Source organism: Pygocentrus nattereri, chromosome 2 (assembly GCF_015220715.1).
Source record: "Pygocentrus nattereri isolate fPygNat1 chromosome 2, fPygNat1.pri, whole genome shotgun sequence".
Taxonomy (NCBI): domain Eukaryota; kingdom Metazoa; phylum Chordata; class Actinopteri; order Characiformes; family Serrasalmidae; genus Pygocentrus; species Pygocentrus nattereri.
Window position 1 is genome coordinate 53,016,697 of NC_051212.1, and position 16,651 is coordinate 53,033,347.

The window sequence follows — 16,651 nt, forward strand, 5'->3', positions numbered from 1 at the left end:
GGCGGATTGGTGCTGGGTCAGCAGTGATGCGGGCTCTTTACCGGTCTGTTGTGGTAAAGAAAGAGCTGAGCCATAAGGCAAGGCTCTCGATTTACTGGTCGATCTACGTTCCCACCCTCACCTATGGTCATGAGCTTTGGGTAATGACCGAAAGAATGAGATCGCGAATACAAGCGGCCGAAATGAGTTTCCTCCGCAGGGTGTCTGGACTCTCCCTTAGAGATAGGGTGAGAAGTTCAGTCATCCAGGAGGGACTCGGAGTAGAGCCGCTGCTTCTTCACGTCGAGAGGAGCCAGCTGAGGTGGTTTGGGCATCTGGTTAGGATGCCTCCTGGACGCCTCCCTCGGGAGGTGTCACAGGCGAGTCCACCTGGGAGGAGACCCCGGGGAAGACCCAGGACACGCTGGCGCGACTATATCGCCCAGCTGGCCTGGGAGCGCCTCGGAATCCCCCTTGGAGAGCTGGTGGAAGTGGCTGGGGAAAGGGAGGTCTGGGCTTCATTGCTTAGGATGCTGCCCCCGCGACCCGAACCCCGGAGAAGCGGAAGATAATGGATGGATGGATGGATGGATATATATATATATATATATAGCACCAAAAAGAGTTCTGCCACTGTCACAATGTCAAGCGTCTAATAATTTAAGAACTCCTCTGGTGCTATAGAACCATATACAACACATTCTCCATCAACGTGAAGAACCATTTAAGCATGAAATGGTTCTGTATAGAACTCGTGGTATACAGTAATCTATGCCATGCAGTTTTACTCCCTGTTTAAAGACTAGCAAATCCACCTTCTGCTGATGTAACTTGGAGATGGGAGGAAATTTCGAGGAACTACAGTTCTTTTATGGTGGATTTTGTGGGTTGGCCTTTTGGATTTGGTCACCTGGTGGATGCAGAAGAAAGCTACACAGCTAATGTTAGTCAGGAATCTGAAATTCTTGTTGCAGCTAATACACTATATTTAGACTGCTTCTACAGACATTAGTGAAAGAATGGGTCGCTCTCAGGAGCTCAGGGAATTCCAGCGTGGGACCGTGATCGGACGCCACCTGTGCAGCAAGTCCAGTCGTGAAATTTCCTCACTACTAAATATTCCACAGTCCACTGTCAGTGGGATTATAACAAAGTGGAAGCGATTGGGAACGACAGCAGCTCAGCCACGAAGTGGTCGGCCACGTAAAATGACAGAGCGGTCAGCGGATGCTGAGGGGCATAGTGCACAGAGTTCACCGACTTTCTGCAGAGTCAATCACTACAGACCTCCAAACTTCATGTGGCCTCCAGATTGTATGTCACCTGATACACAGATCACAGCATGTTAAATATCTCTGCACCTTATTCCACTACTTTATGCCCAGAAATGAGTGCTGTGTCGGTGCTGCAGTGTCCTGTCTGTTTACCGTGTCAAGTGTCTGTTTAATTTATCGTATTTATTATAATGTTTTTAGCTTAATTTTTTTGTTTGCACACGATGTCTGCACGTTCGTACTTTGTACTTTTTGTTCCCTGTTGCTCTGTGTTGTTCCTGGAGGAACGTAATTTCACTCCACTATGTGCTTGTACATAGATGGAATGACAATAAAAGCCTCTTGACTTGACTTGACTTGACTTGACTACATCACCAAGCGCAGTGCAAAGCGTGGAATGCAGTGGTGTAAAGCGCCGCCACTGGACTCTAGAGCAGTGGAGACGAGTTCTCTGGAGTGACCAATCACGCTTCTCCGTCTGGAAATCCGATGGGCGAGTCTGGGTTTGGCGGTTGCCAGGAGACGGTACTTGTCTGACTGCATTGTGCCGAGTGTAAAGTTTGGTGGAGGGGGGATCATGGTGTGGGGCTGTTTTTCAGGTTTTTCAGGCTCGGCCCCTTAGTTCCAGTGAAAGGAACTCTTAAAGCTTCAGCACCAAGAGATTTTGGACAATTTCATGCTCCCAACTTTGTGGGAACAGTTTGGTTCCAACATGACTGTTCCAACATGACTGCACACCAGTGCACAAAGCAGGTCCATAAAGACGTGGATGAGCCAGTTTGGTGTGGAAGAACTTGACTGGCCTGCACAGAGTCCTGACCTCAACCTGACAGAACACCTTTGGGATGAATTAGAGTGGAGACTGTGAGCCAGGCCTTCTCGTCCAACATCAGTGTCTGACCTCACAAATGCGCTTCTGGAAGAACGGTCAGAAATTCCCATAAACACTCCTAACCCTTGTGGAAAGCCTTCCCAGAAGAGTTGACCCTGTTATAGCTGCAAAGGGTGAGCCGACATCATATTAAACCCTATGGATTAAGAACGGGATGTCACTCAATTTCACATGCGCGAAGGCAGATGGCCGAATACTTTTGGCAACTTGCTGTTTTCTTTATGATTTTGTTTGAGGACAGTGCCGCACTAATGCTAGCTTGGTTGTATTTATAAGCACATTGATATTAACATATAACAGTCATAAGTCGATAACACAGGGATTCCCAGTGGTTGTTTGTTGTATTAGCACAATGCATGCTGGGTATTGTAGTGCAGAAACACTGACTAACATAAGGGACTGATAAAATTAGTCCATTTTGTAACATAATTCTAACAGTGATTACTGAAGAATCTCTATCGTTTGGGTCTGGGCTCATTGCGATAGCAGTTTTCACTCAGCTTAGCACTGACTTAAGGTCACTTTTGCTCATTAAGCTCCACCGTTTTCCCAGGACCCCTCGGCGTAGCTCTGAAATGAATCGAAACATATGATTACATAAACTATTCATGGTACAAATTAGGCAATTACTGTAAAAAGGAGCGTGTTGAACAAAAGGACAAGAGCACAAGTGTGCGGCATCCGGTACGGCCTTATTACAGATCCGTAAAGGGAACAGCCTGTGCGTCCTGCATTTGGGTCCTGAATGGCGGCTTTGTTGGCTGCCAGCATACAGTCATAGCCTGAGCGGTCATGTGTCTGAGAGAGGGACAGATAGAGAGATAGAGGGAGGGAGAGATAGAGACAGAGACTGTGCAGTAAGAGGTTTGAGCCGTGTCACAGTGTCGTGTTCGCTCACCCTGTTTGACCTACATGTGTTAGCTTGCGCTAACTAGCTTAGAGAGCTAGCCCCCTTTGAAAAAAGCCTCCTTATCGCTTTGTTGCCGTCTCACGGCCGCCCTCTGGTCAGGCCCTGACCCTAAAAGCTCCGGGATGTTGTGAAACCTCAGCATTTCAGCGCTTCAGGCCGCGAGGCGAGAAAACTGTGTCAAACTTGGTCAGTAAACCCTCTGATCGGAGCACGGATTCGATCACAAACGATGAGATTTGTCATGCTTAGCATGATCCCAACGCTATTCTGGCAATCATCTGCCAAAATTTTAAGCTGGGCCGTGGCCTAAAGGTGTTCAAAAGTTTGGGGACGCTATTTTGAATGGCGTAAAACCTCGCAGGTTTCCAAAAAAGATAGAATCCAGATTGTACTTTTTTTTTCTTTATGATGATGAACGGCGTCGTTGATGATCCCCTAATAACTGACCCTATGATTATGACCCTGTTATTAATAATATCGAGAATAAAATCCACGTCCATGCTGTATACTTGAACGGTGGTGAGCCAATCTTAATCAAATCGCTGCTCATAGTACTTTCTTGCCAAGAAACCACTACACGTAGATCAATACCGTTCATCATGAATTAACATTGAGCACTATTTGATAAGATTTGCTGCTATCTAATGTGTCATTAACGTTTTTGCTCTTCCCACAATATTTCTGAAGTCTGTGGTTTAGTGTCCAAATCATAACGTTTCGATCCACACGGTATAAATGGCTACTGCACAGCGGGAGTTAACATAATGGGCGATCCCAAACTTTTGACTGGCAGCGTAATTTACACACAGGAGGATCAAACAACTCTGGACGGTCTCAGTAGCAGTTGTATACAAAATTACATATATTTTGTATGTATATACTATATGTATATACTATATTACAATAAATACCACCTTTATTACAGATATATAAGAAAACGGTCATTCAGAGGTGGCTTGACCGTTCACAGAAGTGGTGATAGGGACCAGATGTCTGGAGTGTTTAATGCCTCTAAACACTCCCTCACAAAAGGTTATTGCCTGAAATGGTTATGAATTCACTGCCGGGTGTCTGAGACGCTGTTTTATGGTGGGTTTGAGATGAGGTTTTGGCATAAAACCTAAAAAATGTCATTCATGATGGAGAGATTTAAGGTGCCATGGTCCACAAGTTTCTATATTGAATCCACAAATTAATATAATGAGGGTACGAATTAATATATTGAGCCCATGAGTTATCATATTGAGGCCACAAATTACTATATTGAGCTCACAAGTTTCTGTATAAGTTACTACTATATAAGTTACTATATTGAGGCCACAAATGACTATATAAGTTACTATATTGTGGCCACAAATTAATATATTAAGTCTACGAGTTACTATTTTGAGGCCACAAATGGATATAATGAGGGTACAAATTAATATATTGAGCCCATGAGTTACCATATTGAGGCCACAAATTACTATATTGAGCTCACAAGTTACTGAACAAGTTATTACTATAAGTTACTATATTGTGGCCACAAATTACTATATTGAGGCCACAAATTAACATACTGAGTCTACGAGTTACCATTTTGAGGCCACAAATTAATATAATCAGGGTGCAATTTAATATACTGAGCCCATGAGTTACCATACTGAGGCCACAAATTACTATATTGAGTCCACAAGTTACTGTATAAGTTACTACTATGTAAGTTACTATATTGTGGCCACAAATTATTATATTGAGGCCACAAATTTATATAATAAGTCTATGAGTTACTATATTGAGGCCACACATTTTTATATTGAGGGCACGAATTAATAAACTGAGGCCACAAGTTAGTAAAACCCGTCACCTCAGCAGGAATGAGTTTGAAGAGCTGCTATTGTTTGGTCTGCTCGTCCTTGGCCTTCAGTTGAGGTGACGCCAGGGTTTTTTGTAAGGTGAAAGTTGATTTGCCCACCCAAAGCAGTCTTTGGGGACTTCCGAGCAAGTGACCGCTCGTTTCCCTCAGCTTTCATTCACACTTTCTGAACTCGGGCTCCATTTTGTCTGTAAAAAAAAAAGAAACAGCTCGTCAGAGCCGCGCCACCATTTATGAGCCCGAGGCCTGAAAAAACACAAGCGACTTTGCGTAGTACATGACCGCCAGACTGGAACAGTCCATTGTGCAGGGAACCCACAAGCACGACTGCTATAACCCGGCTCGAAACTGTGAACCCGAAGACTAACTAAATAGGACGTGGCGTTTTATTTTCTTAAATGACTTACTCTCCCGAGTTTGGCGTTTGATGACAAGTACCAGATCCCGGACGCTGCCAAAATACGGCACGAGTCAGGCCGCCGCCCCCCATTCGGCCATGAGATGGTTGCGACCGATGGTGGAATTCCGAGAACTGAGAGCCAAGTGTTCGCAGAAGTCTGTTTCCAAGAACCGAGTCCGGACCGGCACTTCCAGGAAAATTAACACACACCAGGTGACTTTCTCCTACCTGTCAGCGCCTCAGCACTGCCTTCGGATACTCGCGAAAATATCTATAAAACTTTCTGATATCGATATTTTCTCTCGGCTACTTTATTGTACATTTTGTACCAACGGCGAGACTGAAGTTAGGCTTCGTATTCGCCAGCTTCTTGTTCGAACTTTCCCGTTCCACCTTAAACGGTGCAGCGGTAACATTGTGGCGCCTCAGGCCCCAGACTGTAACTGCTGCACCATTTAAGGTGGAACGGAACAGTTCGACTCAGAGATGAACTCAGCTTTCCGAATAGCGGAATAGCTGAGCTGTTTACTTGTACAGGACGTTTTAGGTTAAATTTAAGGCTGATAAATGTGTATTGTTTACAGTGTTTACAGTGTTAAACATGTACAGGCGTTTGTCAAGTTTGGTACACAGCAAAATAAGTCATGTTTTTCTGTGCGCATGTGCGGGTTTTTTACTCATATGCTGAGGAGGAGCCTTTAAAGAGGGGGAAAAATTGTTAAAATGATTAAAAAATGTATTTAGGGCTTTTCTGACGCAGCTTAAGGACAGAGGACTGGCCTGTGAGAGTTAGGCTCTCATAGAAGTGCATGGGAGAGCTGTCATTAGGATATAAATAACTCGGACAGCCTGGCTGGGTTGGGTTTAACCCACTTGTTTAATTAATTCATCTTAATTGTGGCTGATAAGGTGATTGTGTTTGTGAATGAAGTCCACCTCTCAGTCTGGTGCTGACGGTTAGTCACATCACAGTTATGAATTTGTGAGTTCATTCTGGTGATGTACAGGTGTGTGGTGAGCTTAAAGGGGAACCCCACCGATTTTTCAAAAATATCTGCTTAATTTAGTCATCAAGATGTAAACAGCGTCACTCGGAGTGCTTTCATGTGCGGTGATTCATTGTAGAGAAACTTGCCAACTTAGATTTCTTTACAGTGGAGGTGATAGGAACCTGGGGTCAGCGTGTATATATACAATGCCAAATAAATAAATAGCTTTTTTTTTTTTTTTGCTATTCAAAACCACCAGAGAATCTATACGTGTTCTGATATTTTATGTGTTGGTAAATCTGGGGGGGATCTTTGCGAGCTATTTCGTCTCACGTACCTCAAAAATGTGTTTTCGGCCAAATCTGTTCCACCAAACGTTCGTTTTAGGCATCAGGCAGTGAATTCCTAACCATGTGGTAACTTTCAGGGAGGGAGCTTTTAGAGGTGGGCGTCTGGTTCCCCCTACCACCACCACCACCACCACCGTGAACGGGTCTGGAAGTTTCTCTTCTCTAAACAATCTAATTCTGCAGAAATGTAGAAAAATTGGAGCTTCCTTTCATTTTCCAGTGTAAATTTGGGGCTCAGGGTGGTGGAAACGAGGCAGATGAATAGGTAGAAACGGATTAAAATGTGCTTTTTTTTTTATTCCATTAACAGAAATAAACTTTTTAGCACTTTTTCAGGTTTAATAGGGCAAACAGGACCAGTTAAGCTAATGGCATGAGCATGGAAAATAAAATGGTCAGACAGATGAGCACCTGTTGTGGTGTCAGGTGGATTTACCTCGGCGCAGATGGACTTGTTGTGTGGAAAAAGTAACATTGTGCGCCGTATGTTTGCTGTTTTCGAGTTGAGCTTTAAGACCCGGATCTGCTGACACGTCCAAACAACTATTACATAACTCTATAACTTAGGAACGACCCGACTAGTTTGCACTGTAGTCTATAAAAAGCCTTAGGATGCAGTAAGCCTGTGAATTCAAGGGGTTAATAGACTAGACTACCTGTTGACACAACATTGACTGTGGGCACCATATTTTCGGACGTTTTGGACCATATTACTGTCCTCTCTGCTAAACTTATTTGCTTTGAGGTGAGAATATTGTACCTTGTGTTGCCCTCTAGTGTTCATAGTGGGATTTGAGGAGGGCCGTTTAGCTTGCAGAGGTCTGTGCAGTGTGGTGCTTCGGTTTCTGTGCTAGAACTCGGGATTTCGTTATCCCAATGGCTGTGTATGCATTGGCCTATTGCATTCTGGGTATTGTAGTTTGTAGTGAGAACACTGATGGACAAAAACACTAAAAATAGTGAGGCTGAGGGATACAGTGGTGTGCTTGTGCACAGTAAATGCATGTTTTAGGCCAGATTGTCCCCTTAAAATTGCTTCAGAGGGAACCTGTGTATTTCTACCAGCATGGCAGCAGGAAATATGGAAATAACACAGTGTTAAGTTGTGAAAATAGTGCTCACTGTGTATCACTACTGCTAGATAAACATCAGTACTGCTGAATACTGGAATAGATTATATATCACTTATTGCTATTAAGAGACATATTTTGTCTTTTATAGTCCATTTGGGCTGAACAATGTATATTGTTATCTTATTATTATTATTATTATTATTATTAAATTATGTCACAGTACCGTATGCTTTTCTGAACATACCATGGATGTCGTCAGTGCTTGTCAGTCTGAACTCTGACCAACTACATGTTTTATTATAAAGAGAGCAAAATTAGTCCTGTTTAACTGTATTTAGCGCCAAATATGAAATAATTTTTTAAAAATAATATATCGCTGTTGTCAGAACCAAACCTCGTATCTCCAAAGTGGTGACTTTACAGGAGAAGGAAAAAACCTACATCACTTTCAATGTAAGTCAATGGAACCAGAATTTTTTCCAAGTCGTTTTTGGCCGTTTATTTTGGTCCATCCTTCATGAAATTTACACACAATGTGAAGGTCAAAATCCGTTTTCAAATTACGTCAAACACTGAAAATCGACAAAAATGGAGATACAAGGTTTTAATGTTAAAGTAGCACTGCTATTTCTTGAAGTATCACAATACTAATCTTTTGCCATATCGCCCACCTCTACAGTCCATGCACATTCATCAGTAGTATATCGCTTTTGTCGGAAGAAAACCTCGTATCTCCGTTTTTTGACGATTTCCGTTTTTTGAGAGAATTTACAAACACCCGTTGTTCTTTACATCGTGTGTAAATTTCGTGACCAAAAGAAACGGCCAAAAGAAACGGCCCAAAATGACTTTGATAAAACTCTGGTTCCATTGACTTACATTAAAAGTGGAGTAGGTTTTTTCCTTCCCCTGTAAAGTTAGCATTTTGGAGATGCGAGGTTTTCTTCATTTCTTCATATATGGGCTGTTAGTAGTATATATGGCCTAAATGTGGTCCCAAACTGCTCGAGTTGCTTTTATGGCTGATTCTTTGATTTTGACGGCCCTGAGTGTTTCATCCACTTTAATTAGTCAATCTAAGACACGGCTGGAGAAGCAACTCTAAACTGAGGGATCCAGGAATTGAGACCTCTGACAAGAATTGAGTACAATTGAGCTGGACTAGCCAGACCAGCACCACCAATAATTTTCAACATGACTAACAGGATGCCACTATAAAGAGCTGAACTGGCTGTATCTCGGCGAACGCTTTGATGACGGTGTCTGTGAGAAATGTAGAACGTTTCGGTCTGAGTCAGGCCTCCGTTCCGGGTGTCGCGGTGGCCTGCGGTTCATGACTGTGGGCAGTGCTGCTGTCCCAGACGAGGCAGCGGGAGAAAGTCTGTTTACACAGGCAACTGCTGACATTTAACAATGCCAGACTTTTTTGAAAACCAGCGAATGAGAAAGTCTCACCTCACAGAAGCCCTGATAGCATCATGAAATGTCAGATTTCACCACAATTCATTTAAGTAGATGTGATTCAGAGTTGGCTTTAATAATACACCCGACATACAGACGTACCCGGAGTGGCTGTTAGTGCCCCAGCAGAGTCCAGACAGTAACAACTGGGGCCGGGTCTACCTGGATCAGCATTAAGGAGAAATAAAACATCTATTTCTGTGGGCTTCCTGATGCGGCAGCATGCAGGTTTCTAGTGCATCATCAGATACAGATTTGAAATTTCAGATTTGACATCCTATATAAATCAAAATAATGCGTGGCCACGCCTTGTTAACACACGGCACCCAGATCCTAATGCATGGCCACGGCTTAGTGAGACGTGGGAGTGAGATAATTAAGTCGTGGCCACCACTTAGTAAGGTGAGGGAACGAGATCATGCCTTACTAAGGTTCCCATGCTTTACCAAGTCTTGACCATGACTTAATTATCTTGTTCCCATGCCTTACTAAGTCGTGGCCATGCATTATTTTTGTTTATGCAGGGTGTCACCAGCGGGGCTGCGTGCAAATCTAATTATCTGGTTAATTTGTTTCTACTGACAAGCTCACCAGGTCCCTTTGCATCCTTACTGTTTGTTTGTTTATTTATTCATTTATCTATTATTTTTCATTGTTTTTACTTTACAGAATCATAATTTCTTTATTCATTTGTCCATTATTTTAAATTATTTTTACATTAAAAAATCATAATTTATTTATTCATTTGTCCATTATTTTAAATTATTTTTACATTTAAAAAATCATAATTTATTTATTCATTTGTCCATTATTTTAAATTATTTTTACATTAAAAAATCACAATTTATTTATTCATTTGTCCATTATTTTAAATTATTTTTACATTTAAAAATCATCATTTATTTATTAATTTCTTACATTAAAAAATAATTATTTATTTATTCAACTTTTACATTTAAAAATCATAATTTATTTATTCATTTTTACATTAAAAAATCATAATTTCTTTATTCATTTGTCCATTATTTTAAATAATTTTGACATAAAAATTGACGCAGTTGAATCGCCACTTCGCCAATCGATGTTTTTACACCTCTCTGTTTTTTAGTAAACGAGCGCACGTTGAAAAATCTATATAAAATGTATTCATTTGTTTTTGTCCTTCCACAGAGACAGTTAGCATGAGTAGCGCAGCAGACGGCTGCATCCAGTTCACTCGCCATGCAGGTGACGTGCTCTTCAACTTCAACCGCCTGCGGAGCAGGAACATCCTCGTGGACGTCACCATTCGGGTCGGAGGGCAGGAGTTCCACGCGCACAAAACGGTGCTCATGGCCTGCAGGTGAGCGGAGCTTAGCGAGCGAGTCCTTACTGGAGCTTTGTTGTTCGGGATTAGCTAAAGTGACCGCTGAGGTTTTCTGTGTAATAAGACCTGCTCCCGCTGACCACTGCTCAGGTTTTCCTTCCCTGGCTCCGAAGAATTCATCTCTGGGGTTTGACCTGTGGTTTGGCCAGAAAACAAAACAGAAAGAGAGTAACGAGTATTGGCAGATTATCTGGAATCAATATCAGCTCAGTTTTATTATCAGTTCAGTTTAATTAAATCAAGTTCACATCAGTTCGTTTAGGTAAATTGTGCATCCTGTGTAAATAAAAAATAATGCGTTTACATACGTTACGTATAAATTCCACACGTTAAAGCATAAAAGTATATTTAACCGCTTAACCGGCCAAACTCCTGTGACACGCCTCAATAGCATGAAGAATAACTCGGCTATTTTTCAATGTAGTCCATGTAGTTACTGAATAATAAGCTTTATGCTGTCACTTTAGGAGGTTATTGTGATTTTTGCATGTTATAACTCATCTTTGGGTTCCTCTTTGTTTTCCTGCAGTGGCTTCTTTTACTCGCTGTTCGTCAACACCACCAAAAGTGACCCTACGGTCGTGAGCCTGGACGCAAAAGTGGACCCCAATGGCTTTGCTATACTCCTAGAATTCATGTACACCTCCTGCCTGAACCTCAAAGAGCGCTTCATCCTGGCCACCCTCAACACAGCCATGTACCTGCAGATGGAGCACATGGTGGAAACCTGCCAGAAGTTCATGGAGTCCAGGTAGCTTAAAGGCTCCAGTATTAGGGAAAAACGCTTGTTTTTTTTAGCCGTTGCAGATGTTTAGAGCTGTTTTTAAGCCGTTTCGATGTTTACATGTGATTGCAGATGTTATCTCGTGATTTATGTTGACGGTTAAACCATTCTGTGTCCTCCCACAGGGGCCTGTCTGTGAAGCAGCCCAGAGAGGAAGTACCAACCAGCCCCACATGTTTACCTCAGGATACTATCTTCAACTTCAGCGACGTTCCTAGGAGCATCTCATCTAGACCTAACGGGATGGCCCTCGGGTCTCCGGTCGTTCACTACGCGGTCAGCACGTCTACCGGCAGCCCCACACGCTTCTACAACCACCTCTCTGATGCAGGGGGCTCCGCCTCTAGCGTCAAACCCCTTTTCTGGCAGGTTCCAAGCAGCAGCGTCATAACACAGGGGCCGCGATCCCCTCCTGGAGGAGAACCATCCATTAAAGTGGACAGCACCAGCATCTCCCCGGTCTACCACCCTGTCCGCTCATCTGTGGTCCACCAGCTGGGCCACAATCAGGGGGACAGAATGGGCTTCACAGGTATGAAGGTGGAGCTGGAGGAGAACTTTGGCCATTCTCAGATTAACGGACCCCGCAGCCCTCTGAGGTCAGACTGCCAGCCCAATTCCCCAGCCGAGTCCAGCGGCTGCAGTAGAGAGGCAGCTTCTTCTCAGAGAGCCTCAGCCAGCGAGGCGAAGGTCCACAACTGGAAGAAGTACAAGTTCATCGTTCTGAACTCAGCTGACGGCTCGGAGAACCCCTCTCAACCAGCGGTGGAGCCCACCACCAAGAGTACCGATCAGACGGCCACAAGCCACTTGAATGTTAACAGCAGGTTGGTAGCAAAACTGCTAATAACTGTTTTTAAAGGGTGTAAATATCTGACGTCAGTGCGAATCACTTTGATTCTTTATGAGATGATTCAATAAATCGTGAAGTCTCCGTTTTCACCCCAGTCACTTTGATTCTTTATGAGATGATTCAATAAATCGTGAAGTCTCCGTTTTCACCCCAGTCACTTTGATTCTTTATGAGATGATTCAGTGAATTGTGAAGTCTCCGTTTTCACCCCAGTCACTTTGATTCTTTATGAGATGATTCAGTGAATCGTGAAGTCTCCGTTTTCACCCCAGTCACTTTGATTCTTTAGGAGATGATTCTGTGAATCGTGAAGTCACCGTTTTCACCCCAGTCACTTTGATTCTTTAGGAGATGATTCTGTGAATCGTGAAGTCACCGTTTTCACCCCAGTCACTTTGATTCTTTAGGAGATGATTCTGTGAATCGTGAAGTCACCGTTTTCACCCCAGTCACTTTGATTCTTTAGGAAACGATTAAGTCAATCATGAAGTCTCCATTTTACCACAGTTTGGATAGATTATTATTCTTTAGGAAATGTTTAGTGCATTATTGAAGCCTAATGTTCACCACAATTTGATTCAGTTCTGATTCTTTTTGTCCTTGCAAAATGTGTTTTTTTTTTTTTGTTTTGTTTAATGTTTTATTTAATGACACGTTCAGAAAAAGTCCACACATATCCTGATATAAACAGTCATAATAGGCGCTCAGTTCTGATTCTTGTGGAAAATGATGCAGTGAATCATGACGTCTTATTTTTATTGATTCAATTTGAATCAGTTATGATTTTTTAAAAAAAATACATCATGAAATTTCATTTTCACCATGATTTGATTTGATAATGATTCTTTAGGAAATGATTTGGTGCATTATTGAAACTTAATATTCAACACAATTTGATTCAGTTCTGATTTATAAGGACAACAATTCAGTGAATCCTGAAATCTCATTTTTTCCCACAATGATTCAATTTGATTCAGTTCCGGTTCTTATTCAGAAAATTACTCAGTGCATCATGAAATCTCCATTTTCACCAAGATTTGATTTGATAATGATTCTTTAGGAAATGACTCAGTGCATTATTAAAACCTAAGATTTAATTTAAACTAATTTGTTACTTATTTTTGTGTGAAAACATCCTGAGAGTTTAACTTCAGCCAGAAAATAAACATACTATGTTATTAAATAAACTTTATTAACAAAAGAATAGTCATATACACCCCTGTTCTTTTCTGAATGTTAGCAGTTCACTAATACAGTGTCATTTGTCTTGTTTACAGATCTGTGGAAGAACTCAGTCAAAGAGCATGTGATCCCACATCTTTGTCAACCTCCACCCACATTCTGAGAGAGGAGAGCAACATGAGCGGCTCAGAAATAGGCCACGGTTGGTGTTTTCTATGTATTTTCTATATTAAATCCCCTTATTTTCACACACTTATTCCTCCTGTACATCAGTATTAGGCTCCGACTGTTAATGTGGTGAAGTTCAGGAGGTTTGCCAACTTTCCAGATTGAACAAAACCTCTGTTTTCCTTCAGAGAGCAGCAGTTTGGTCTGCAGCGAATGCGACTCCAGAGTTGAGATGAACTCTGAGAACCATCAGCGCCTTGAGGACGGCAAACCGTACAGGTGTGACCGCTGCCAAGCCACGTTCTCCTGTAAAGGAACCCTCAATAGCCACAAATCTGCCCATCCAGGTAAATAGAATGCTTTTCTACCTGTATTAATAATGATAATAAATAATAATAATTCCTTTATATAGCATATATAGCTATATAAAGCTATACAATTGCATTAACGGTATATAAAATGCTTTAACTGGTAATAGTAGGAGTGAATAAGCCTGATTTGGTCTTATAATGTGTAAAGGTGCTGAGCATTAAGAGCTTTTAAGCCAGTGAAAGCTTTCAAAAGGTCTTGCGCCTAACTGCACGTTCTCTCTCGCTGTTTAATGGTATCACAGTTGAGAAGCCGTACCGCTGTAACGTGTGCGGCGCTCAGTTCAACAGACCAGCCAACCTCAAGACCCACCTGCGCATCCACTCGGGGGAAAAGCCATATAAATGCGAGACCTGCGGCTCCTGCTTCGTCCAGGTAGGTGCAACCAAGAGCCTTACCTTGATCCTTCAAACGATCGTTCTAAAAATAGCAATCGGCACATTGGCGGACCCTTCTAGATCATGTTGTGGTGCACTTACCAGCCATGTAATGGTGTTTCATCCTCACCTGGAAGAGAAATGTTTCCTAATAATGTTGGAACCCAAATAAACCCAGTAGACTAAATCAGAGTTTATATTCAGGTGTGAATATAAAGGTTGGTATTTCCAGGTGGATCATTTGCGTCTTAATATTCACCACAATTTGATTCAGTTTTGATTCTTTTTTCTTCTCAAGAAAATGTAGTTTTTTTTTTCCATGATTTATTTAATGAGACGCTGGAGGAAAACGATGCAGTGAATCGTGACACCTCATTTTTTCACAATGATTTGATTCGACTCAGTAATGATTCTTATGAAAAGTACTCAGTGTGTCATGAAATCTCATTTTTACCATGATTTGCTTTGATACGGAATCTTTGAGTTTCAATAATGCACTTTCCTGTTCAACACAGTCAGATTCAGTGAGTCATGAAATCTCATTTTGATTCAGTTTGCTTCATTTACATTTACGGCGTTTGGCTGACGCTCTTATCCAGAGCGACTTACAGTTTGATCATTTTACACAGGTGGGTGAAGGTGGTGTTAGGAGTCTTGCCCAAGGACTCTTATTGGTATAGTGTAGGGTGGCTGCCCTGGTGGGGGATTGAACCCAGTCTGCAGTGTAGAAGGCAGAGGTGTTACTCACTACACAACATCAACCAACAGCTTCAGTTACAGTTCTTGTGAAAAATACTCGGCGCGTCATGAAATCATTTTCATGATGATTTGGTTTGATAGTGATTCTGTAAGAAATGATTTAGTGCATTTTATTGAAACCTAAACAAATAAACTCAGGCTGTTCTGTGAATATAAAGATAATATAACTTGCATCCAGTCCGTGTGAAAATTTACAGTAAACACAGATAAAATATTGGTTATAGCGGTAAAATCTCGTGTTGAAGGCGTTTTCTAGTTTTCAGGTAGAAATTATCAGGTAAGAGCTGCTATAAGTATTAACCACAGTGAGGAATCCGGTCTTTGATGGCACTTGCATCTGAAGTTAATGGGAATTTAGCAAATCCTTCAGGTCAAGCAGCATTAAATGACCACTAAAAACCCCAGAAGGTAAACTAGGATGGTAATGTTTATGTTGCTTTTTTTAAAATTGTTATTATAAGATTTATTACTCTGTAGTACCACTTGCTGTATGTGCAGCACTCGCTGGGTGGGCACAAAAGTGGGCAGCGCTCCCTGGTAAAACTAGCCTTTAGTCTAACGTCCACGTTAGAGGGACGTACCAGACACGCCTATCGGCTGCGCTCGGTCTTGGCCGAAGCTCGTCATGCAGAAGTTGAAAGCATGTGATCCAGCGCTGTGAGTGCGTCACACATCTGCGTCACACATCTGTGAAAGCAGCTTTTATGCTGAGGGGAAAAATGTTGTCTTTTAAACACTTCCGCTCCCCCTCATAGACAAAGCCGGTGGGCGCGGCAAGACTGGGCTTGTGTTGTTATACTGTATCTCTCTAAATCTGACTCTTTGTCTGGGTGCAGGTGGCTCACCTGAGGGCCCACGTGCTGATTCACACCGGAGAGAAGCCGTACTCCTGCGACGTCTGCGGCACCCGCTTCCGCCACCTGCAGACGCTGAAGAGCCACCTGCGCATACACACGGGCGAGAAGCCCTACCACGTAAGTGCTTCACTCGCCCTAAACCACCAGTTTAAAGTGGCACAAATCCACGTGACTCAGATCTGATGTTTTCAGAGCTGTGTGGACACTCAAATCTGAATTTTTCAAATCCAACCTGAGCCACTTTCTAACGTCGGGGAGCGATGATGAGGCGGACGCATACGCTGAGAGAAGCGAGATTTATTAAGGGCAAATCCATAATCAGGGTCTAGACAGTCCAGGGTCAACGCGCCCACTCGGAGAGAGATCGAAGGACAGACGTGACGAAAATGAACACAGGAAAAACACACAACGGAGGCCGGAAGAACGACGCTGAACTATACAATATAAAGACCAAACAAAGACCAGCGGCCTAACAGGGGAAAACACAGGGCTTGAATACAGCAGGGTTAACAAGACACAGGTGGTTACAATCATGGGCAGGGTCTGGAAACAAGGGGGCCGGACCGGGAAGAAACAAAACAAGGAAGCACGTGGACAAGACTAAAACAAAAGCACATGGAGGACTGGGAGGGGACAATCGTGACACAGTTTTATATGTGGTCCTAGATTGAACAGAAGTTAAAGCCTGTAAACTGTGGAAAAGCACTGACAATCGCTGACACTGGCAAACTATCCTAACTGTCCTGCTGCCTT

At 42.5% G+C, this 16,651-nt stretch overlaps 1 protein-coding gene across 3 annotated transcripts in view; it reads left to right on the forward strand.

The window, feature by feature from the left end:
- The window catches only part of bcl6ab (BCL6A transcription repressor b), a 28,429-nt gene that overhangs the window by 10,951 nt on the left and 827 nt on the right, over positions 1 to 16,651 (forward strand). For 2 of the 3 annotated variants that reach the window (XM_017703415.2, XM_017703416.2), the window contains exons 2-8: positions 10,354 to 10,525; positions 11,079 to 11,300; positions 11,459 to 12,160; positions 13,464 to 13,570; positions 13,725 to 13,883; positions 14,150 to 14,280; positions 15,878 to 16,015. In XM_017703415.2, coding sequence (XP_017558904.1) covers positions 10,365 to 10,525; positions 11,079 to 11,300; positions 11,459 to 12,160; positions 13,464 to 13,570; positions 13,725 to 13,883; positions 14,150 to 14,280; positions 15,878 to 16,015 — 1,620 coding nt within the window. In that variant the 5' untranslated portion in view covers positions 10,354 to 10,364. Of the gene's footprint in view, positions 1 to 5,448; positions 5,524 to 10,353; positions 10,526 to 11,078; positions 11,301 to 11,458; positions 12,161 to 13,463; positions 13,571 to 13,724; positions 13,884 to 14,149; positions 14,281 to 15,877; positions 16,016 to 16,651 lie in introns of those variants that run through there. The other variant, XM_017703414.2, reaches the window with a different exon arrangement.